This window comes from Artemia sp. Qi Xiang Cuo, chromosome 10 (genome assembly GCF_049724085.1).
Source record: "Artemia sp. Qi Xiang Cuo chromosome 10, ASM4972408v1, whole genome shotgun sequence".
Lineage (NCBI taxonomy): Eukaryota > Metazoa > Arthropoda > Branchiopoda > Anostraca > Artemiidae > Artemia > Artemia sp. Qi Xiang Cuo.
In genome coordinates this window covers 44,191,802-44,215,672 of record NC_142803.1, presented here as the reverse complement: position 1 = coordinate 44,215,672, position 23,871 = coordinate 44,191,802, and the positions used below count along the sequence as shown (strand labels likewise).

The following is a 23,871-nucleotide window of genomic DNA, read 5'->3' as shown; positions in this document are numbered from 1 at the left end:
GTATAAATTTAGACATACAAACAACAAAGACGGGCAGTGGGACAACCAAACACCTGCCCAGACACACAGGCAAAGAGACTGAAAGAGACAAAAACACATACAAACAAATAGCTAGATACATACAAACCGACAAAGATAAACACTGTGAGAAACAAACACCCGCCCAGACACACGTGCAAAGAGAGTGAAAGAGACAAAAATACATACTAATATGTAGATTCAGACAAAGACAACCCGACAAAGACAAACACTGTGAGAAGCAAACACCTGCCCCATACACAGGCAAAGAGAGTGAGAGAGACAAAATCACATGCAAACACATAGATTCGAACATAAAAACCGACAAAGACAGGCAATGGGACAAGTAAACATCCGCCCTGACACACAGGCAAAGAAAGTGAGAGAAACAAAAACACATACAAATATATAGATTCAGACATACAATCCGACAAAGACAGGCACTTGAACAAGCAAACACCTGCCCAGACACACAGGCATAGAGACTGAGAGTGATAAAAACACATACAAACAAATAGATTGATACATACAAACCGACAAAGATAAACACTGTGAGAAACAAACACCCGCCCAGACACACGTGCAAAGAGAGTGAAAGAGACAAAAATACATACAAATATGTAGATTCAAACAAAGACAAACCGACAAAGACAAACACTGTAAGAAGCAAACACCTTTCCAGATGCACAGGGAAATATGAGTGAGAGAGACAAATTCACATACAAATACATATATTCAAACATACAAACCTACTATGACAGGCAATGGGACAAGTAAAAATCCGTCCAAACACACAGGCAAAGAAAGTGAGAAAGACAAAAAACACATACAAATATACAATACAGAAATACAAACCGACAGAGACAAACACGAGAGAAGCAAACACCTGCCAAGATACCCAGGAAAAGAGAGTGAGATAGACAAAATCACATACAAATACATAGATTCAGACTTACAAACTGAAAATGACAGGTTCTGGGACAAGCTAATACCAACACAGACAGACAAGGCAAAGAGAGTGAGAGAGAAGAAAACACATACAAATAAATAGATTCAGACATTCAAACAGACAAAGACAAGCACTAGGAGAAGAAAACACCCGCCTAGACACATAGGAACACAGAGTGAGAGAAACATAAACACATACAAATATATAGATTCAGACATACAAACCGACAAAGACAGGCAGTGGGACAAGCCAACACTCGCCCAGACACATAGGCAAAGAAAATGAGAAAAACATAAACACATACGAATATATAGATTCAGACATAAAAACCGACAAAGACAGGCCATGAGACAAGCAAACACCCGCCCAGACACACAAGCCCAGAGAGTGAGAGAGACACAAACAAATACAAATATATAGATTCAGACTTGCAAAGCGACAAGGAGAGGCATTGGGACAAGCAAACACCCGCCCAGACACATAGGCAAAGAGAGTGGAAGAGACAAAAATATATACAAATATATAGATTCAGACATACAAACCGACATGTACAGACAACGGGAAAAGCAAACACCCGCCCAGACACACAGGCAAAGAGAGTAAGGGAGACAAAAACACATATAAATACATAGATTCAGACATACAAACCGAAAAAGACAGGCACTGGGACAAGCAAACACCAACCCAGACACACAGGCAAAGAGAGTGAGAGAGACAAAAACACATATAAATATATAGATTCAGACATACAAACAACAAAGACGGGCAGTGGGACAACCAAACACAATGCCAGTCATACAGGCAAAGAGAGACGAAAAAACATACAAATTCATGGATTCAAACATACAAACCGACAAAGACAGGCAGTGGACAAGCAAACACCCGCCCAGACACACAGCCAAAGAGAGTGAGTGAGACAAAAACATACAAATACATAGATTCAGATATAGAAACTGTCGAAGAAAAACACTAGGACAGGCAAACACCCGGTCCGACACACGGGCAAAGAGAGTGAGAGAGACAAAAACACATATAAATAAATAGAGTGAGACATACAAACCGACAAAGACAGGCACTGGGACAAGCAAACATCCACCCAGACACACATGCAAAGAGAGTGAGAGAGACAAAAAAACATACAAATACATAGATTGAGACATACAAACTGACTAAGACAGGCACTGGGACAAGCAAACACCCGCCCAGACAGACAGGAAAAGAGAGTGAGAGAGACAAAAACATAAACAGATACATAGATTCAGACATACGAACTGACAAAGACAGGCAGTGGGGCAAGCAAACACCCGCCCAGACACACAGACAAAGAGAGTGAGAGAGACATAAAGCTATACAAAAATATAAATTCAGACATGCAAACCACCAAAGACAGGCACTGGGAAAAGCACATACAAACCGATAAACCCAGACAGTAGGACAGGCAAACACCTGCCTAGACACAAAGGCAAAGAGAGTGGGAGATACAAAAACACATGCAAATATATAGATTCAGACATACCATCCGACAAAGACAGGCACTAGGACAAGCAAACACCAGTCTAGACACACAGACAAAGAGAGTAAGGGAGGCAAAAACATAAACAGATACATAGATTTAGACATACGAACTGACAAAGACAGGCAGTGGGGCAAGCAAACACCCGCCCAGACACACAGACAAAGAGAGTGAGAGAGACATAAACCTATTCAAATATATAGATTCAGACATACAAACCACCAAAGACAGGCACTGGGAAAAGCACATACAAACCGATAAACCCAGACAGTAGGACAGGCAAACACCTGCCTAGACACATAGGCAAAGAGAGTGGGAGATACAAAACACATGCAAATATATAGATTCAGACATACCAACCGACAAAGACAGGCACTAGGACAAGCAAACACCAGTCTAGACACACAGACAAAGAGACTGAGGGAGGCAAAAACACATACATATACATAGATTCAGACATACAAACCGACAAAGGCAAACATTGGGAGAAGCAAACACCTTCCGAGGCATACAGGCAAAGAGAGTGACAAAGACGAAAACGCATACAAATAAATAGATTCAGACAAACAAACTGACAAAGACAGACACCGGGACATGCAAAAACCAACCCAGACACACAGGCAAAGAGAGTGAGAGAGACAAAAACACATACAAATATATCACACCCACTCATAGTGAGAGATACATGCAATATTTAGGTTCATTTAGGTTCAGATAGAGTGGTGCGCCACTCTAAGTGAACCTAAATCAACCTAACTTTTTGCTCGTCTCTCTTTGCCTATATCTCTGGGCGTATGTTTGCTTCTCCAAGTGCCTATCTTTGTTGGTTTGCATGTCTGAATCTATATATTTATATGTGCTTTGTCTATCTCTCACTCTCTTTACCTGTGTGTATGGGGCGGGTGTTTGCTTCTCCTTTTGCCTGTCTTTGTCGGTTCGTATGTCTGAATCTATGTATCGGTATGTGTTTTTGTCTCTCTCACTCTCTTTGCTTGTGTGTCTGGGTGGGTGGTTGCTTCTCCCAGTGCCTCTCTTTATTGGTTTGTATGTTTGAATCTTTATACTTGTATTTGTTTTTGTCTCTCTCACACTCTTTGTCTGTGTGTATGGGTGGGTGTTTGCTTGTCCCAGTGTCTGTCTTTGTCGGTTTGCATGTCTGAATCTGTGTATTTATCTATGTTTTTGTCTCTCTCACTCTCTTTGCCTGTGTGTCTGGGTTGGTGTTTGCTTGTCACACTGCCTGTCGTTGTCTATTTGTATGTCTGAATCTATTTATTTGCATGTGTTTTTATTTCTCTAACTCTCTTTGTCTATGTGTCTGGTTGGGTGTATGCTTGTCCCAGTGTCTGTCTTTTTCGGTTTGCATGTCTATGTGTTTGTGTGTGTTTTTGTCTCTCTCACCCCCTTTTTCTGTGTGTCTGGGTTGGTGTTTGCTTGTCCCACTGCCTGTCTTTGTCGGTTTGTTTGTCTTAATCTATATATTTATATGTGGTTTTGTCTCTCTCACTCTCTTTGCGTTGTTTGTCTGGGTTGGTGCTTGCTCGTCCGGGTGCCTTTCTTTGTCTGTTTGTATGTCTGAATCTTTATATTTGTATGTGTTTTTGTCTCTCTCGCTTTCTTTGCCTGTGTGTCTTGGCTGGTGTTTGCTTGTCCCTGTGCCTGTCTTCGTCAGTTTGCATGTCTGAATCTATATGTTTGTTTGTGTTTTTGTCTCTCTCACTCTCTTTGCTTGTGTGTCTGGGTGTGTGTCTGCTTCTCCCAGTGCCTGTCTTTGTTGGTTTGTATGTCTGAATCTATGTATTTGTATGTACATTGTCTCTCTCTCTCACTCTCTTTTCCTGTGTGTATGGGGCGGGTTGATTTCTTCTCCTAGTGCCTGTCTTTGTCGGTTCGTATGTCTGAATCTATGTATTTGTATGTGTTTTTGTCTCTCTCACTCTCTTTGCCTGTGTATATGGGTGGCTGTTTGCTTCTCCCAGTGCCTCTTTTTATTGGTTTGTATAACTGAATCTTTATATTTGTATGTGTTTTTTCTCTCTCACTCTCTTTGACTGTGTGTCTTGGCTGTTGCTTGCTTGTCCCTGTGCCTGTCTTCGTCGGTTTGCATGTCTGAATTTATATGTTTGTTTGTGTTTTTGTCTCTCTCACTCTCTTTGCTTGTGTGTCTGGGTGGGTGGTTGCTTCTCCCAGTGCCTCTCTTTATTGGTTTGTATGTTTGAATCTTTATACTTGTATGTGTTTTTCTCTCTCTCACTTTCTTTGTCTGTGTGTCTGGGTGGGTGTTTGCATGTCCAAGTGCATGTCTTTGTCGGTTTGCATGTCTGAATCTATGTATTTGTATATGTTTTTGTCTCTCTCACTCTCCTTGACTGTGTGTCTGGGTTGGTGTTTGCTTGTCTCACTGCCTGTCCTTGTCTATTTGTATGTCTGAATCTGTGTATTTGTATATGTTTTTGTCTCTCTCACTCCCTTTTTCTGTGTGTCTGGTTTGGTGTATGCTTGTCCCAGTGCCTGTTTTTGTCGGTTTGTATGTCTGAATCTATGTATTTGTATTTGTTTTTGTCTCTCTCACCCCCTTTTTCTGTGTGTCTGGGTTGGTGTTTGCTTGTCCCACTGTCTGTCTTTGTCGGTTTGTGTGTCTTAATCTATATATTTTTATGTGGTTTTGTCTCTCTCACTCTCTTTGCCTTGTTTGTCTGGGTTGGTGCTTGCTCGTCCGGGTGCCTTTCTTTGTCTGTTTGTATGCCTGAATCTTTATATTTGTATGTGTTTTTGTCTCTCTCGCTTTCTTTGCCTGTGTGTCTTGGCTGTTATTTGCTTGTCCCTGTGCCTGTCTTCGTCAGTTTGCATGTCTGAATCTATATGTTTGTTTGTGTTTTTGTCTCTCTCACTCTCTTTGCTTGTGTGTCTGGGTGGGTGGCTGCTTGTCCCACTGCCTGTCTTTGTCGGTTTGTATGTCTGAATCTATGTATTTGTATGTACATTGTCTCTCTCTCTCACTCTCTTTTCCTGTGTGTATGGGGCGGGTTGATTTCTTCTCGTAGTGCCTGTCTTTGTCAGTTCGTATGTCTGAATCTACGTATTTGTATGTGTTTTTGTCTCTCTCACTCTCTTTGCCTGTGTATATGGGTGGCTGTTTGCTTCTCCCAGTGCCTCTTTTTATTGGTTTGTATAACTGAATCTTTATATTTGTATGTGTTTTTGTCTCTCTCGCTTTCTTTGCCTGTGTGTCTTGGCTGGTGTTTGCTTGTCCCTGTGCCTGTCTTCGTCAGTTTGCATGTCTGAATCTACGTGTCTGTATGTGTTTTTGTTTCTCTCACTCTCTTTGCTTCTGTGACTTGGTGGGTGGTTATTTCTCCAAGTGCACGTCTTTGTCGGTTTGTATGTCTGAATCTATGTATTTGTATGTGTTTTTGTCTGTCTTACTCTCTTTGCCTTTGTGTCTGGGCGGGTGTTTGCTTGTCCCACTGCCTGTGTTTGTCGGTTTGCATGTCTGAATCCATATATTTGTATGTGTTTTTGTCTATCTACTCTTTTGGCTTATGTGTATAGGCGGGTGTTTGCTTGTCCCAGCGCCTGTCTTTGTCAATTTGAATGTCTGAATTCATATATTTGTATGTGTTTTTGTCTCTCTCCCTCTCTTTTTTTTATGTCTGAGCGGGTGTTTGCTTGTCCCAGTGCCTGTCTGTGTCGGTTTGTATGTCTGAGTCTATGTATTTGTATCTGTTTTTATCTCTCTCACTCGCTTTGTCTGTGTATATAGGTGGGTGTTTGCTTGTCCCACTGCCTGTTTTGGTCGGTTTGTATGTCTGAATCTATATATTTTTATGTGTTTTTGTCTCTCCCACTCTCTTTGCCTGTGTATCTGGGTTGGTGTTTGCTTGTCCTGGTGCCTGTCTTTGTCTGTTTGTATTTCTGAATCTGTATATTTGTATGTTTTTTTGTGTCTTCCACTCTCATTGCCTGTGTATCTGGGCAGGAGTTTGCTTCTATTAGTGTTTGTCTTTGTTGGTTTGTTTGTCTGAATCTATATATTGTGTGATTGTTTTGTCACTTTTACTCTCTTCCTGTTTGTCTGGGTAGGTGCTTGCTTCTCTCAGTGTTTATCTTTGTCGGTTTGTATGTCTGAATCTATGTAATTTTATGTTATTTTGTCTCTTTCACTCTCTTCGCCTGTGTGTCTAGGCAGGTTTTTGCTTTTCACACTGTTTATCTTTTTCGGTTTGTATGTATGAATGGATATATTTTTATTTATTTTTGTCTCTCACTCTCTTTGCCTGTATTTCTGGGCGGTTGTTTGCTTGTCCCAGTGCCCGTCTTTGTCTGTTTGTATGTCTGAATCTATATAATTGTATGTGTTTTTGTCTCTTTCATTCTCTTTCCGGTGTGTCTGGGTGGGTGTTTGGTGTCTGGGGTTTGGACCGTCTTTGTTGGTTTGTATGTCTGAATCCACATATTTGTATGTGTTTTATCTCTCTCGGTGTGTCTGGGCGGGTTTTCTCTTGTCCCACTGTCTGTCTTTGTCCGTTTGTATGTCTGAATCTATGTATTTATTTGTGTTTTTGTCTCTCTCCCTCTCTTTGCCTGTGTCGCTGGCCAGGTGTTTGCTTGTCCCAATGCCTGTCTTTTTCGGTTTGTGTAACTGAATCTATGTATTTGTATTTGTTTTTGTCTCTCTCACTTTCTTTGCCTATGTGTTTGAGCGGGTATTTGCTTCTCACAGTGTTTATCTATGTCTGTTTGTAAGTCTGAATCTATATATTTGTATGTTTTTTTGTCTCAGTCACTCTCATTGCCTGTGCGTCTGGGCGGGCGTTTGTGTGTCTGGGCATTTGTCCCACTGCCTGTCTTTTTCGGTTTGTATTTCTGAAGCTATATATTTGTGTGTGTTTTGTCTCCCCCACAAATATATTTCATGTCATTTTAAGATATGTAAAAAAATTGAAAAAAATCTTATCCAAAAAAATTATAAGTAAAAAAGAAAAGTGCTACTACAAAGATTATTTTTCTAATAGTAAAAGTCACATATCTGTATCATTCTCATTTTGTATATCGAAAATATTAAATGTGAATTTTTTGGTTTTAAGCATATTTCATGTCATTCTAAGACATGTAAAAAAAAGTTGAAAAATTCCTATATTGAAAAAAAAAGTTCAAAAAAATATAATAAAATGGGGGGAAGAGTTGAAAAGTTTTGGGGAGGGGGTATTTGAGGTTGAGGTCCTTTTGTTATGATATTTGGTGGGTGGCGACCTTGATGGTTCAAATCCATAACCACGTCACTACTTGATTTCTAAGGATTCCTATGGAGTGTTCTGAATTTCTACATTAAAATTCTTTTCTTGGCACCTACGACTTTATTAGTGTCAACTTTTTAGCATACTCCAATACTAAAGAATATTTTATATTGCCTGCACTTTTCAATTGGTACTTGTGTATTATACTGACCACAGCCAAGAAGTGAAGCTAGGTCAAGTCGCAAGATCGCCTTGTCACCGCTAACCATTCCAAAGACTGGTACCCAGGACGTTATTCTAATCACATTCTAACATTTATGTCACGTTGCGTCAGACCTACCATTCCCACAGACTTACCTTAACTGGTAAGCAATTTTCGAAAAAATTGGCTTTTAGTCAAATCATATAAAAAATATTTATGTGCCTAGTTAAGACCATTGTTGAGTGGTCCAAAATACTTATTACTCCAAAACTCGATTTTCTATTTAACACGATTTCACTAATATCTATTCCCAAATGTTTTGTCTTCGGGTCGTCTTATATGGTGTTCGCCCCATATAGTATATCTTTATATGACTAGTATAACGTGTTTTGTAGGTTCGTCGCATTGTAAGCCTCGTTGCATCCGTCGTTATATCCGTCAAAAGTGCTCGTCAAGTGTAATCGTTAATGTAATCGTAGAATGTATAGATGCCTTACTACTTATATTCTACCTCAAGCTCTCCCAAACAAGCTCTAACTTTACCGTCTAAACATAAAACAATATAGCAGTCACAGTTGGAAACATCGAGTATACTTTTAAGTATACTACGCATCGAGTATACTACGCAACGACCACGCTAAGCGTAGTCGTTGCGTAGTTCTTTGTTATACACAGTGAATATAAACTGAAACAAAACAAACTCTTCCCAAGGAAAGTAGTGGCATATTTTTAACACATATAAGTACATATTTTTATGCATAATACATACACATATACAAATACAATGCACAATACACATAATACAAATTTTTAGCATCATTTAAAATATCTGGCATCATTTAAAACACCAATGACAGACAACAATGCTGGTTCGCACATATACCACCAAAGCAGAGCCACGAAAAGCTCATCTGCGTTTTTTTCTTTTATTGTTCAGGAGAAAGGATAACTCTAGAAATTGAACATTCAATGCAGTAAATATCCTAAGATCTCACTTTAGACCTTGATAGCCATGACGTTGCTACTTACACCAGCAAAACGATTCTTTACAGGAATATTTCAAATTGTTTGGCGAGAAAAAAAAATAGGAAAACAAATTATTTTTTATATTATAAAAATAGAAAAGCCTTTTGCTTTTAGTTATGATATGGTGTTTTTGACCAAAAACCGTAAAATAATCTAGTTATTCAATTAAATGAAACTTACTAAAGCCTGAACAATTTTAACTGTAACGATAAAACGGTTTAAAGAAACGTTTATGTTTCTATTATGAACACCCTCAAAAAAGTATTTTATTGAGAGCTTGTTGAGCTTATATTGTTCTTTTTTTTCAGTTTCACTTTCAATAATTGCAAAAATTGTTAATAAATACGATCTGCTAAATATTCGTTATGGCTCATGCACAGAATAAACTTTAGCATTCGACAGAATTCCATTTTTAACTGTTTGGAAGCTCAAAGAGTACCATTGTTTAAATGAATAAAAACTCTTGTAATATTTATTCTTCTTTTGATAAATTCCTTTTTATGTTTTTATTTCTATCAAGTGTCGTAATATTTATTTTTGCCCTTGATGGGCGTAAAACTTGAGTCTTTGATTAGTTTTTTAGATTTTCCATCCTAGAAATAACCAGAAATCATCCTAAACAGAAAAACTATACTTTGCTTCGTTTATAATAACTTGACTCGGTAGGATTTGAAATAAATTATATATATATATATATATATATATATATATATATATATATATATATATATATATATATATATATATATATATATTTATATATATATATATATATATATATATATATATATATATATATATATATATATATATATATATATATATATATATATATATATATATATATATATATATATATACATATGTATGATCTAATTTTTTTGGAAGATTACAAATGAGAAAAAAAAACGTAGCAAAAGATTCTTTTACTGGCTCATGACCGTTCCAGAAGTCTAAAATAACTCAGAAATTAAACCCTTGAAGCAGTGAAAGCTATGCAATCGAGCTAACTCTGACCTACTCTCCTATTTTCGGGAGTCTCTCACAATAAATGCCTTACTAAGATAAAGCTTTTCATTCTTGCTAAATTATCTCATGACAATGAAAAGGAACGAACATTGGTAAAAAAAAAAAAAAAAAAAAAGACAAATTACATAAGTATAATGAACTAACTAACTAACGACAGCTCGGTGCAGCACCAAGCCGCCTAAGGCCAAAACAGCTGCTCCTCCTCCATGCCAATTTATTCAAAGCCACCCTCTTTACAATCTTCAAGGAACTTACCATGTCCCTTAAATCTATCCTTAAGACATCCTCCTATCCCAACCGGGGACCACCCTAGGAGATTTGCCAACAAGGACAATCTTTGGCAATCATGTCATCCTTCATCCGCAGAAGGTGCCGTCGTCATTTCAACCCTTTTCTCATTATAGCCCTAGAAAGCGAGCTTGAACCACGTTTTTCGTACACCATACTATTTGAGGTACGGTTAGTAAGTCGGGTCCCCAAAACTTTGTAGGCTATATCTTTGGAAAACATGTAGCATGAGTATAATGCTTGAAAGAAAGGTGGATGCACAATTATGAGCATGTTGAATTAGTCCTATCCTGTTATTTTGTGTTTGTTTTCAGTATTGCATTTATTTTTTGCTTTTGCCAATGCTTTTAGCTCTCGATTTAGCTCTCTATCATTCCACCTAGGCGCAGCAGAGTAGGTATTTGTAGACACTCTCATAAGATATGGTCAGAATCCCCAGAGAGTAGATGAAATTTTAGATGTGGACCGCACGCTTCGATAATGTTTTCCCACTTGATGGTATGGTGAATTTGAAGCACCATGAGTTGTGTAAATGGCTTTAATATAACAGTAATTATAAAAATTACATGCTTTTATATAGTTTAGACTGAGTTGCTAGAAACGTAGTAGCCCTCCCAGCCTGAGCTAACTGAGCAAACTGAGGTAAATAATTACTTCACTGTTTTTATAATCTTTTCGTTATTATTCGCATTCTTCCTTATTCTCAAAACTTAAAATCATTTTTAGCTTTAAATGCATTTTATAGAATGTAATACGTCTCTTTGAAAATAAATTATCAAACCGCAAAACAAATTGGCTCCCAGGGTCTCAAAAACGAACTAAATTCACGCCTAGTGGGAAAGAAAAGTAGTTGACAGTTTAAGAACTTACTTCATTACCTTAAAAAAAAGTTTTGCATTTGTAAAGGAAACCTGGAATAACATTTCTCAATATTCCAAGTGTTTTTAAAAACTAAATTACAATAGACATAGGTTTCAATCATTTTAAGGCTCTTACTGGTTTAATTTTAGTTCGTTTGACAACCAGAACCTATTTCTAGAGAAAAAATGACAAAAGTGTATTGAACGCCACTGAAACCCTAGCAATTAATTTTACTTGAAATTCAACCTTTCAGCCGCGTGCGGGGAAACCACTGAGGTCGTATAGTGTCAACTCGTATGATGGCCTCCTTCAATCTGGCCCTCTGGGAAGAAAGTATATGCGTAGATATGCAACTTACCACAAAAGAGGATTTTTGTCGAGATGGTGCTGTGAATTTGGTAGCTCTAAGCGATCCTGTGTGTGCTTCGTTCCGCTCATTTTCGGACTAGGGATACTCGGGGCATTTGCCTTATATTTTGGTTGTAAGTATATTTAAAGCTCTTCATCAGATTACTCGTGCTTTACGTGTTGCCTCTTAGCTCATTGTAGAAGCCTCTTCGTGTATTGCTTGTGGACCATCGAGTCACGCAGTCTTTTTTTGTGATGCTTAAAATTGTTATCGGCTATGTAGAAAAAAAAATATCTTCGTTCTAAATACTTATCTTCTCACCAATTCCATCTTCTAGATTTAATATAAACATCTCTCATCTCTCAACATAACCCGTTTTAATTATATATAGGTGAAGCACATAAGTTAAAGAAGAAAATTTTTGAGGGGAGGGAAAAAGTAAAAAATCAGCAAAAACTACGACAAAATTGTATTGAATACAATAGAAAGATATAAAAAATATATTTGAATTAAGGTTATCAAGTATTTTGCAGTAGGTTGCATCAAGACATGGCTAATTGAAGAAAGAGAAAATCCAAGACAGATAGTCCAAGTAATTGAGAGGCAAATGTTTAAGTGGCTGCGACACGGTTAAATGGCGGGAGTAAAATGACTCTCTTTATGGACACATACTTATTTGTTAGTTTTTGAAAGGCAAGAATTACAAAGAATGTAAGATACCGTGTAAAATTCAAAATATTGAGGAAGCGGGCCAGAACGTCCCCTACGCTTCCCCTGCAAACGTAACCGGCAGAGCTTTTCTCGTCTTAATGTACGATCCAATGCATCCCCTTCCTCCCAATTTTCCTAAAATACATTCAATGTTTGTATTTTTTTTCAAAATAAGTCTAATAGTCCTTATTAGTTACTTCCCTTTTGTCTTATTTTACGAAAGTACTCCTCTTTTGTCTTTATTGCTTAGTTATAGCCGTTTTAACTGGGAACTATCTTGAATGTTGACTGCTGTGTTTTAGTGTATGAACCACTCGTACATCAGGGATACCGTGCACTGGCAGAGCATCAAAGTCTTTTGAATGATCCAAGATCGCCGTGTAAATTTTTCGAAGAAACGCTTTTAAATTCACGTATTTCAATTTTTCTATTCCATTACGCAAAAAAGGAATGGAGCTACAATTAGTGGAGAAAGGGGTTAAAGAGCAATGGGCAGAACATTTGAGAATGTTTTAGCCATGATAAAGTTGAGGGAAATGATATAGAAGGAAATGAATTCTTTTTCGAACATTCAGTAGTGAAGGAAGATTCATTTTGCAAAATGAGGTAGAGACAGTAATAAAATGGTTAGAAATGGTAAGGTCTCAGAGTTTCCTAGTTTGGTAAATAAGTTTTTGAAATGTGGTGGTTGCAAAAGTAGGGAGAACGACTGAACATTAGAACCTAGAGATTTTAGGAAATTTTGATTAAACTCCTTTTTAAGAAAAGTGATAAGAGTGAGTGTTAATTATAGAGGCATTAGCTTGGTTTCTGTTGGGAGCAAATTACTTAGCATGATGGTCAGGGCCGTATCCAGGATTTTTTGGGGGTTATTTTACACAACGATTTTTTTCGGGGGGGGGGGGCTGCACAAAAAAACCTCAAAACACATAAAAAATTGTTTTATCCATTTCTGTTACGTTTTTACGATTCAGACAAAAATTTCGAAGGGGGGATATAAAACCCCCTAACCCCCCTGGATACGGCCTTGATGATGGTAATTATTAGAATAATAGCATGGTGGGTTTGGGGTAAAAAACTGCAGGTAAAGAGCAACCCGGCTCAATAGTAACTTAAACTCTAAAAAATTTGGAATTTTGATACCAATAGATATATCAAAAGAATCGTTTTTTTAGTCTGATTTCAAATATATAAATTTTATTAAGCTTAGTCCTACTCATCAAAGGTTACGAGCCTGAGTAAATTTTCCTGATTTTTGAAAATAGGGGAAAACATCCCTTAAAAATCAACTGATCTCAATTAAAATCACACCATCAAATTCAGCGTATCAGAGAACCCTACTGTAAAGGTTTCAAGCTCCTATCTGCAAAAATGTGGATTTCTGTATTTTTTGCAAGAAGAAAGATCATGGAAGCGTGTTTGTTTGTTTTTTTTCCAGGGGGTGATCGTAGTGACCCAGTGGTCCTAGAATATCTGGAGAGGGCTCAATCTAACGGAAGTTAAAAGTTCTAGTGCCCCAAAAAAATTTAAGTTTTAAGTGACCAAAAAAATTGGAGGGCAACTAGGCACCCTCCCCACACCTTTTTTACTCAAAATCGTCTGATCAAAATTTTGAGAAAGCCATTTTGTTCATCATAGTTGAAAGACCCAATAACTATAACTTTGTGTATAATATGACCCCCCCCCCACCCCCAGGGGAAAGGTGTTTTTTATAAAATTTGCCCATTGTTTGCGCATAGTATTTGTTATTGGGATGTAGGCATACATTTTCGCGTGGGGGGGACAAATTTTCTGCTGGGGATTTTTCCACGTTTTTTTTTTATGGGGAGGGAAGTTTTCAGGGAGTGATCTTGTCTGGGGAAATTATACACCGGAGGAACTGGCCAGAGTTTTTATACAAAATTCTTTTTATATGTCTTGCTTTTTCTTTTCCGTCTCAATTTTACGCGCTGAGTGGTTAAGAGTAATAGTCCGGAGTAAATTTTCACCGGGATTGAATTGCATTGAGGATATTTCCATGGGGAGGGGTTTTCTCCGTGGAGGTGGGTCAGATTTCCTGGCATTATTTAAAAAAGATCAGTAATTAAATAAAAAACAAGTTTTTCCAATTGAAAGTAAGGAGCAACATTAAAATTGAAACGAACAGAATTTATTACGTATATAAAGGGGGTTGCCCCCTCCTCAGCACATACCTCTTTACGCCAAAGTTTGAATTTTATCCCAATTCTTTAATAATGACTCATAAAACACAAGGTCCGTTTAATTAGAACAATAAGGTGGTTTTTAGAAGTACTAAAAAACTTTAGCGTAAAGAGCGAGGTGTTGAGGAGGGGGCAACCCGCTTTATATACGTAATAATTTCTTATGAAAAAACTTGTTTTTCTTTTATTCAATTTTAGGAAAAAAAGAGGATGCGTCGACCAAATTTTCATTTCTAGATTAATAATCGAGTATTGTTTGAATTATCAGACCCCTTTAGTCAGGGGGCAGGAATAAGTTTGAAAACTAATGTTAAGAATACAATGTCGCTTAGAATAGGAATTAATAAAGGTGAAGAGGTGATCTTGGGTAACGAGATGATCGTTCAAGTGGATAGTTTCATTTACTTGGGAAGTATTATTAGTAATGATGTTGAATGTAGTCAAGATGTGAAAAGTTGAATAGCCAATGTGCAGAGTGTTCTTTCATAGTAGCTAAATATTGGAAGAATATGAAGACAAGTCTGCGAACCAAGACTGGAGTATTAGACGCTACGGTAGTTACGTGACAATGGGCAAGTATGGCTCTGAAACTTGGGCGCTTCAGAAGGCAGAGGAATATTTGTTAGATTTTTTCCAGAGGAACTGTCTACGGATAGTTTTTGGTACCCGTAAACCCATTAGACGAACAAACTATAAGCTGTACGAAAAACGAGGTTTTATTCCACTTTCTAGGGCTAAAATGAAAAGAAAGTCAAAATGGCTAGGACACGTTTTACGGATGATGGATGGCTGATTGCCAAAAACCATTCTTTTTGCCCATCCGTCTTGCCTAAATGAAATTCAGATCGCCCAGGTTGGGTTTGAAGAGGTCCTAAGGAACTATATAAAGGGAATTGGAACTTTTTGGGACACCGCAAATTGGGATGTTTTGAATAGATTGGACTGGAGGAGGGCCATATGCAGCCGTGTTGGCTCCAGGCAGCTTGGTGCGGCCATTTGAAGAGGTCTGAAGAGGTTTGAAGAGGTCCTAAAGAACGATATAAAGGAAATTGGAACTTTTTGGGACACTGCAAATTGTGAGGTTTTGAATAGATTGGACTGGGGGAGGACCATACGCAGCCATGTTGGCTCCAGGCAGCTTGGTGCAGCCATGAGTTGCCAGTAGTAGTAGTAGCAGTAGTAGTAGCAGTATGACGCACAAAATTAGATTTCATCTTTTTCGTTTGAAGTTTTAGATTAATTGTGTCATAAAATATTAATATGTTATAAGGTTCATTGCATAGTCAAATGGAGGACTAATGAGCAAAGCCCTGCAAGATGCATTCGTTGCCATAGACCAGGGAATGTTTAAAGCCTTTTTGTTCTGCAGATCGCTTTATAAAGAAAACAAAGGCCACGAATTTTTGTCTCAAACTAGTTATTATACTGAATCAAATAAAATTAGAAATAGCCGGCTATTCGGAGACCATGGCTCTGGAGTGCTAGTTGGCACTAATTGGTAAAGGAAGCAGAGTATAATTCGTTAGAGATTACGGCTGGAATCAGGGGACGTAAAAAAGTTCTGATACTGTTTGATGTAATACCTCTTGAAATGTCCCTTCGATGAAATACCCCTTTGAGTTAGTATCCACACCATTACAAATAAATATTAAAAAGCAGCAGTCAGAGTTCATTACTTATAAGATTAAAATACTAAGAGGAAGACTTCAAAAGTGCCCAGAAACATCAAATTCTAGGAGTTTGCATTGATAATTTACTGACTCAAATTAAACTGGAATAATGTGAATGTTCGCAGACCACCTCCTCCCGCCGTTTATACCAAAACATGTTAATTGTGTCATATTTCTCTAATTGAACCGTCTAAACAAGTTTACTATTCAAAAATTAAAAGTGCATTGTTTATTTCCTTTTGAATAGATATTTGAGTGCTAAATATCTCTATTGAATAAACTAGTATGAAGAATAAAATCTGGGATGTGTTATCCCGTGGCAGGGCCGTATCCAGATTTTTTTTTTTTGGGGGGGGGGGCAAAAACACATGAAAATTTCTTTATATGCATTTTTGTTACGTTTTTATGAGTTGGACACACATTTCGGGGGGAGGGTCAAATCCCCTAACACTTCTGGATACGGACTTGTTCCTTGGCAGTAAGACCATCCGGTATTAATACTATGAATTTCTTCACAGCTAACGTTGCCTTTTAAGGTTTGAATGTTACATATAGGCCCCGGTGCCGCGCCGACGAATCGACCGAACGCCGCCGGCGAGAGGTCCGGTGGTATCCAGAGGGGGGGGGGGTGGTCAGCTATAATATTTAAATGATAATACCTCGATTTTTTTTTAAAGCAGGGATGCCAATAAGCTAATTATTTTTTTTTTATTTAAAGCAGAGACGGTATCTTATCAAAATGGTATCCAGAGGGGGAGGCATAGGGAGTTATTATATTTAAGTGATAGTACCTTGATTTATTTTTATCGAAAGCAGGGATGCCAAAAAGCTGAAAAGTTGACAAAAATTAATAAGATTTTCGTGAGTTATACTTGATACAGCATTTGTACAGTTTTATCGTCCAAAGAGAAAGGGACATGTGCGTCCAACCCGTTTTTTTCTTATTGATGAAACGGGTTTACTTTGAAAACATTCATTTATAAGTACCAGGCAGATTCACACTAAAACGAATTGGTGTGACGAAAGCGATACCAACATCCCCACCTAACGCTGCGCTCGAGTGACAACGGCCCCTTGGCCCAGTGCCCAGGTTACATTAAAAGGCCAGGTCATAAAAAAAGATTTCAATTTCGGAGGTTCAATGAAGAGTCTTTGACAGTCTTGTGACCTCAAGGTACTAGATGTTGCAAGGTTCTTCCGTATCTACAGTGGTTTAAAAAATTCTATCACCCCAAAAAATGATTACCCAAAATATGCACAAACATAACAAATGTTACATTTGCAACATCATAATAGTTTTTTCAAGGCTTTGAAGAAAAGCAAAAAAGGCTAAATACCCCTAACTACGCTTGAAAGCTATTTTAAAAAGAAAGTCTTTGGAGATTTCCATGGATATGACCATAGCAGAAGCTTTGAGCCTGGGTGGGGGTCAAAGAGGAGCCTTTGATTATTTTGACCTCATGTGACTTATTGCTGCGACTTTCTTAAATCTTGTAATTTTTTTGAGCATTTTAAAATCAAAGCTTAAACTCAATAACTGATACTAACTCTCCTAACATTTTGCTTGGATTAAAAGTTACGAACTAGGAAAAAAATCTTAACATCTTCTTGGAGTTACTTCAGTCACCATATTATTTTGTTTAATCACATTTAAAACGGATGAGCTTTTCTTTTTTTACTTAAGAAATTAGCTGGCACTTCATTTTTCTTCATACCGAATAAATCATTAAGCCTTTTTTGTTTCATTGTAATTGAAGTGTTCTCATGTGAAGTGTTCACCATGTATTTTTCAATTTGATAAATTTACTCCTTTTAGATGCAGTTTATAATTTGACTGATATTAGGTATTTATGAGTTTATAATTTGGAATGAATCCCCAAAAGAAAAAACGAATAATATCCAAAAGAGCAGCCAAAAGCAATAAAAAAGCAGCAGTTCAGCCTTAGCCTACATGACATATATTCTATGAAGAAGCCCCCCCCCCCAAAAAAAAAATATAAGCCATGAGATGAGAGTTGAGATATTTTCGTATTGAAATGCACCCTTTGAGGCACCTCCCTCCCTCTAACTACAAAACAATCATAGAACCCCAGTGTAGAGGTTGAAAGCCCTTATGTGCAAATGTATGGTATTGTAAAACAACAGAGAATTTACTTGAGGCGGTGAAACTTGTTTAGACCTTAAAAATATTTGGATAGTTAGGGCGGGAGGGAGATGCCTCAAAGGGTGCGTTTTAATGCCAAAACATCTCAAGTCTCATTGAGCCTTAAGATAAATACAAAATTAGTTTTTAAAAAGAGACAAGGGGAGGGTGAAGGTAGAAATTGATTTATAATCCCCAGTGCCGTATTCAGGACGTTTTTTTTTGGGGGGGGGGAGGGAGGGGGTGTAATTTTTTTTGGAGGGAGAGGGAAAAAACTTAAAAAAGACGCATCAAAGTTTGAAATTGATATCTAATCCCGCTTGATATTTGTGAAAATTTCTGGTCTACGCTGTTATTATGAAAGTAAAGAGCAACATTAAACCCCAAACTGAGCAGAATTTATTCCTTGTAGGAGGCAGGCTGCCACTTCCTGATATCCACCTCCGCCTCATGGTCGTAGAAAGTTCAGAGGATGCTCATTAGATCAGAAATTGAGGGTTCTGGTCCTTTTTTATAAGTCAAAAGTGACTTATAACCAGCCTTACACATGGGGGTATTTTCCGGGGGGGGGGTGGTGTTCAGGGGTATTTTCCACGGATGTTTTTTTCGGATGGATGATATTTTGCGCGGGGGGGGGGGGTATTTTCCGGTGGGTAAACATCTATACCCGTGCCTTCTACTAGGTGCTTCTATATAAATACATAAAATGTTTCCTGTGTGCTATTTTGCTGTCTTCCTTCCCTGGGCACCCATGCTATTTTCACTGTGCACTGGTGAAGATGCTTGCCGATAAATAAATTTACAGTTTCAACCCACAAAACTAAAGCCGTACAAGTTAGGCTTATATTTCTGAAAGTAGCATCCTGAAAACGTAAAACCATGTAAAATATAATAAACTAAAATATAATAACATCGACTTCACTAGTTAAAAAAATATTAATAGTACTTCCATCATCCCATATGGTGAAACTACAGAAAGATGTCAAAACAATTTCACGCTTTTCAGATAAGATGTGTTTCGATAAAAAATATATCAGAAATAGATGTAATCTCTTTCGCTTTAATATATCATAACGCTATGGATGCTATTGATCTATGAATGCAAAAAAGAAAAAAAAAATACAAAATTTATTTGTACCCTTTCAGCCATGACTGGTAAAACCGTATCAGTTATTTTTATATCATTTAACAAACTTTTTCAAAATGACAACATTAATAAATACACTTTTTTTAGCAAGGCAAAAACTGTTTAGGACCCTGCTATATTTGCTACCAACAGGGGGAATGTAGCCTATGCAAGATGACCTTATGGAGTATCTGTCACTGTAAAATCTTAATGATTTGTGCGATTTTTCCTTTACTGTTGATAGCTGTTTTGGCATATTTAGCCCCCATTTTTCTGCATTAACGACTGTCGATGGTAGAGGGAGGATACATCTCACTCGGTAGGCAAAACATATCAATTTTATACTAATAATACTAGTAACAAATCCCAGCAGCACCAAGCCGTCTGATGTCAACACAGCTGCGGATCATCCTCCGCCAACCCAACCTATTCAAAGCATCCTCTTTTACCCCCCCCCCCAAGAATTTCTGATTTCCTTTGAATCCCTCCTTAATACCTCTTTACACCCCATTTGGAAATGACCTCCTTTTTGTTTGTCCTAGATGGGTGGCCAAAAGAACAATATTTGGCAAATGTATCCTAGCCATATCAACCTTTCTCTCATTTTAGCTCTAGAAAATGGGATAGAACTACATTTTTCGTACAGCTTGCTGTTTGACATACGGTCAGTCAAACGGGCCCTGTGTTGTCACTAGTCAATCCCCCTAAAAACATACAACAAATCTTCCTCTACCTGCCGAAGCGCCCACGTTTTGGAGCCATGCTTGACCACTGTCATTACCTTAGCTTCCAATATTCCAGTTTTGATTCGCAGACTAAGCTTTCTTTCCTTCCAATTTTTTTCCATTGTGGAGAAAGAACTTGAGTCTTGGATATTCAACTTATTACACCTTCTCTGCGTCCGCTTGATCGATCTTCTTTTTACCCAACCCCACCTCTTCACCTTCACTTATTCCTAGACTAAGCGACTTTGTCTTCTTAATGGTAATTTCCAAACCTATTCTCGCACCCTAAGTCTAAAAACTTCCAAAAATTCTGAGATTTTTATCTAGGGGGCTCAAATCATCTATATTATCTAAGTTTCATAGAATTTTACCTTCCCATTTAATTCCATGCTCGCTCATAGCCTTTCCGTGTCCCATAGGATAAAATCCATCAAAATAAACCATATAAACCGAGATGGGACAAACAAAAGAAATAGATTTAGCGTCCTGACAACAAGCCGAAGGCCCGCGATGTCGATCGTAGTGGAAGGAAGAAGGTGATGTCAGGCTATGTTTGTAAAGGTCAAATGCCATAGCCTGTTGTTTCCGAGGGCTTTTGGCTCTTATAAGCGTACGAGGACTGAAAGCCTAGGCTGTCTGCCGTAGCCAGTGGAAAGAAGTAACATGAAGCCAGTGAGGCCGAGTGTCGAGGCCCTTAGCGAGCGGTAGGGGCAACAAAAAACTGATTTATTTACATACATATCCTATTCTCTATATTAATGAACCTAGCCATGTCTATATTAGTGGTGTGCGTACTTTCCGGCGCATAGAAGCAATTAAACTTCGGACGATGAAACCCGCTCCAGAATGTAAAGGTAAATAGGCCTACTTCGAAGAAGTAAAGATTTTAACAGGTATATAAAAGTAAATTGCCAAAAAACTAACAAATATCTGCGTTTTTTATAGCATGAAAAATTTTATCATTTGCACATATGAAGAGTACCATATAGTTAAAATAAAAAATGATCTAAAAAGGAAGCAATTTCTGTTCTGCCATCTCGGTCAGATCTCTCCAGGTATAAATTACTTTGAAGTTCCAAACTTGGAATCAGCATATTTGGAATCAGCATAATATAGTGTTGTAACTGGTAAAATTGGTCACGGTAAAAAAGAGTATTTTACCGTAATTTTACGGATCACCGTAAAATTGGTATTTTACCTATTTGCGTAATTTACGTATTTTACGTAAATTACGTAGTTTACCTATCTTACCGGTATTTTACGTATTTCACCGGTATCTTACGTATTTTACTGACATATTTTACGACGCCTTGCAATTTTCAGAGCACAAAAGCGCGAAGAGGCACTCAGAAAAAAGCTTGGATATGATTTTGTTTTGTGCATGCTGTGTTCCCTGGTTTAAATGGCGGTCTGTCTGACTTATGTCTCTTGTTATCAGAACGATAAAGTATATATTATAGTAGAGGCAATTATAATTTTAAAAGGACGAAATATTAGCTGAAATAAAATTACAGTAGCTCTGTGAACTGTTAAAGACAGAAAGGGCAAGAAGCAGGATTGACATATGACAAACAAGAAAAAAAATAGCTGAGAAAAATGAGCCGGCAAAAAAGAAGCGAAAATGACAGAGGCAAATTTTTCGTCAGGGTCTTCCACACAGCCGTCTTCAGTGCAAAAAAAGGAGGAAAACTAATCTTTTGAATTAACTCTAACTGAGGAAAGAAAGACTGAATCAAACAAACCAAAAAAGAAAGCCAGAATAAATGAAAGACTATTCACCAATTAGAATGGGCAAGAATTATCTGCTTAGTGATTGACTTAGCTTGTCCATTGACCTTATTTTCATTAAAAGTGTGGACAGATGATCTTAATTTAAGCTGAAGAAAAATTATGTTTGAATCTAATGTCACTCCTTACTTTCAGTTGAAAAAACTTTGTTTTTTTTTTAAATTTAATCATAGGCAGCGCAATCGCGCTGCCTAAGTAAAGAACGATGTTGGCACAATGTATTATTCGTTTTTTTTCCATACCAGGGAATTTCGCATCGAAGGAGTTGTCGTAGAAACTTCGAAAAGGGCTCATTGGATTGGAAATTGGAGTGGCTAATGCCTTTTTTAATAGTCTAAAGTGATTGGAGGGGAACTGCCCCCCCCACCCATCATTCCCCCAAACACATCCAATCACAATTTTGAGATGGCCATTTTGTTAAGAGTAGTTGATTTCCAGATAGAAATTATGTTTTTGAGGAGGACACTCCCCCACAACCCTCAGGGCAAAGGTTTTAAGTTATGCCTGGGGAAAACGATGTTGGCACAATGTATTATTTATTATTATTTTTTCTTTAGAGCTGGGCACTTCGTAACGAAAAAGGTGTCGTAGAAATTTCGAAAAGGGCTCATTCAGTTAGAAATTGGAGTGACTTGTGTCGTTTTTAATAGTCTAAAGTGATTGGAAGGGAACTAACACCCCTTCCTTTTCTCCAAACACATCCAATCAAAATTTTGAGATAGCCATTCTATTCAATGTAGTTTTAAGTTCTGGAAATTAGGTCATTGAGGATGACAACCCCCCCCCCACACAGCCCTTAGGGAAGGGTTCTAAAAAAAAAATGTGTGGTCTAAGAAATTATTTATGAAGGGTTCTAAGTTATGCCCTTGGGGCATATCAGGTTTTTATTGAACGCGTTGTCGTAGGAACTTCAAAAAGGGCTCATTCTATTGGAAATTGAAATGGCTATTGCTCTTTTTAATAGTCGAAAATGATTGGAAGGCAACTAACACCCCTTCCACTCCCACCATTTCCCCAAACATATCCAATAAAAATCCGTCCCACAGTTTTCATCCGCCCCACAGTTTTCAGGGCAAGGGTTATAAGTTATGCCCTGGGGGCATATAAGGTTTTTATTGAAATCTTTGTCGTAGAAACTTAAAAAGGGCTCATTGAATTGGAAATTCAAATGGCTAGTGCCCTTTTGAATAGTCGAAAGTGATTTGAGGGCAACTAACACCCCTCTCACGCCCACATTTTCCCCAAACCCATCCAGTCAACATTTTTAGATAGCAATTTTATTCAACGTAGTTGAAAGTTGTGTAAATTAAGACTTTAAGGGTGAACCCCCCCCCTCCAGAGCCCTCAGGGCCAGGGGTGTAAGTTATGCCCTGGGGCCATATAAAGCTTTTATTGAAAGCGTTGTCGTAGAAACTTCAAAAGGGCTCATTTAATTGAAAATTGAAAGGGCTAGTGTCTTTTTTAATAGTTGAAAGGGATTGGGGAGCGACTAACGCCCCTCTCACAACAACCATTTTCCCAAACACATGCAATCAAAATTTTGAGATGTGCATTTTCTTCAATGCAGTTGAAAGTTGTGGAAATTAGGTCTTTTATGATGATAACCCCCTCGGAGCCCTCCGTGCAAGGGTTGTAAGTTATGCCCTGGGGGCATATAAAGTTTATATAGAAAGTTGTTGTAGAAATTTCAAAAAGGGTGCTCATTTGATTGGAAATTGAAATTGCCCTTTTAATAGTAGAAAGTGAGTGGAGAGTAATTAACCCCCCTCTCACGCCCAGCATTTCCCCAAAAACATTCAATCAAAATATTGAAATAGACATTTTGTCAAACGTAGTTGAATCTTTTAGATATCATGCCTTTGTGTATGGTAAACCCCCAAGAGCCCCCAAGGCAAGGGTGGACGCTTCTGTTGCAGAGGCCAACAAGGTTTTTATAGTTAGAGTTGTTGTAAAACTTTATAGATAGAGTTTTTATAGATAGAGTTGCCGTAAAACTTCAAAAGGGGCTCATTCAATTGGAAATTGAGAGGGCTAG

General features: G+C 37.8%; 1 protein-coding gene across 1 annotated transcript in view; it reads left to right on the top strand.

Moving 5' to 3' along the window:
- Nucleotides 1–23,871, top strand: part of LOC148947798 (atrial natriuretic peptide-converting enzyme-like) — a 195,628-nt gene that overhangs the window by 25,103 nt on the left and 146,654 nt on the right. The window contains exon 4 of the mRNA XM_089096239.1: nucleotides 11,377–11,605. Coding sequence (XP_088952365.1) covers nucleotides 11,377–11,605 — 229 coding nt within the window. The remainder of the gene's footprint in view (nucleotides 1–11,376; nucleotides 11,606–23,871) is intronic.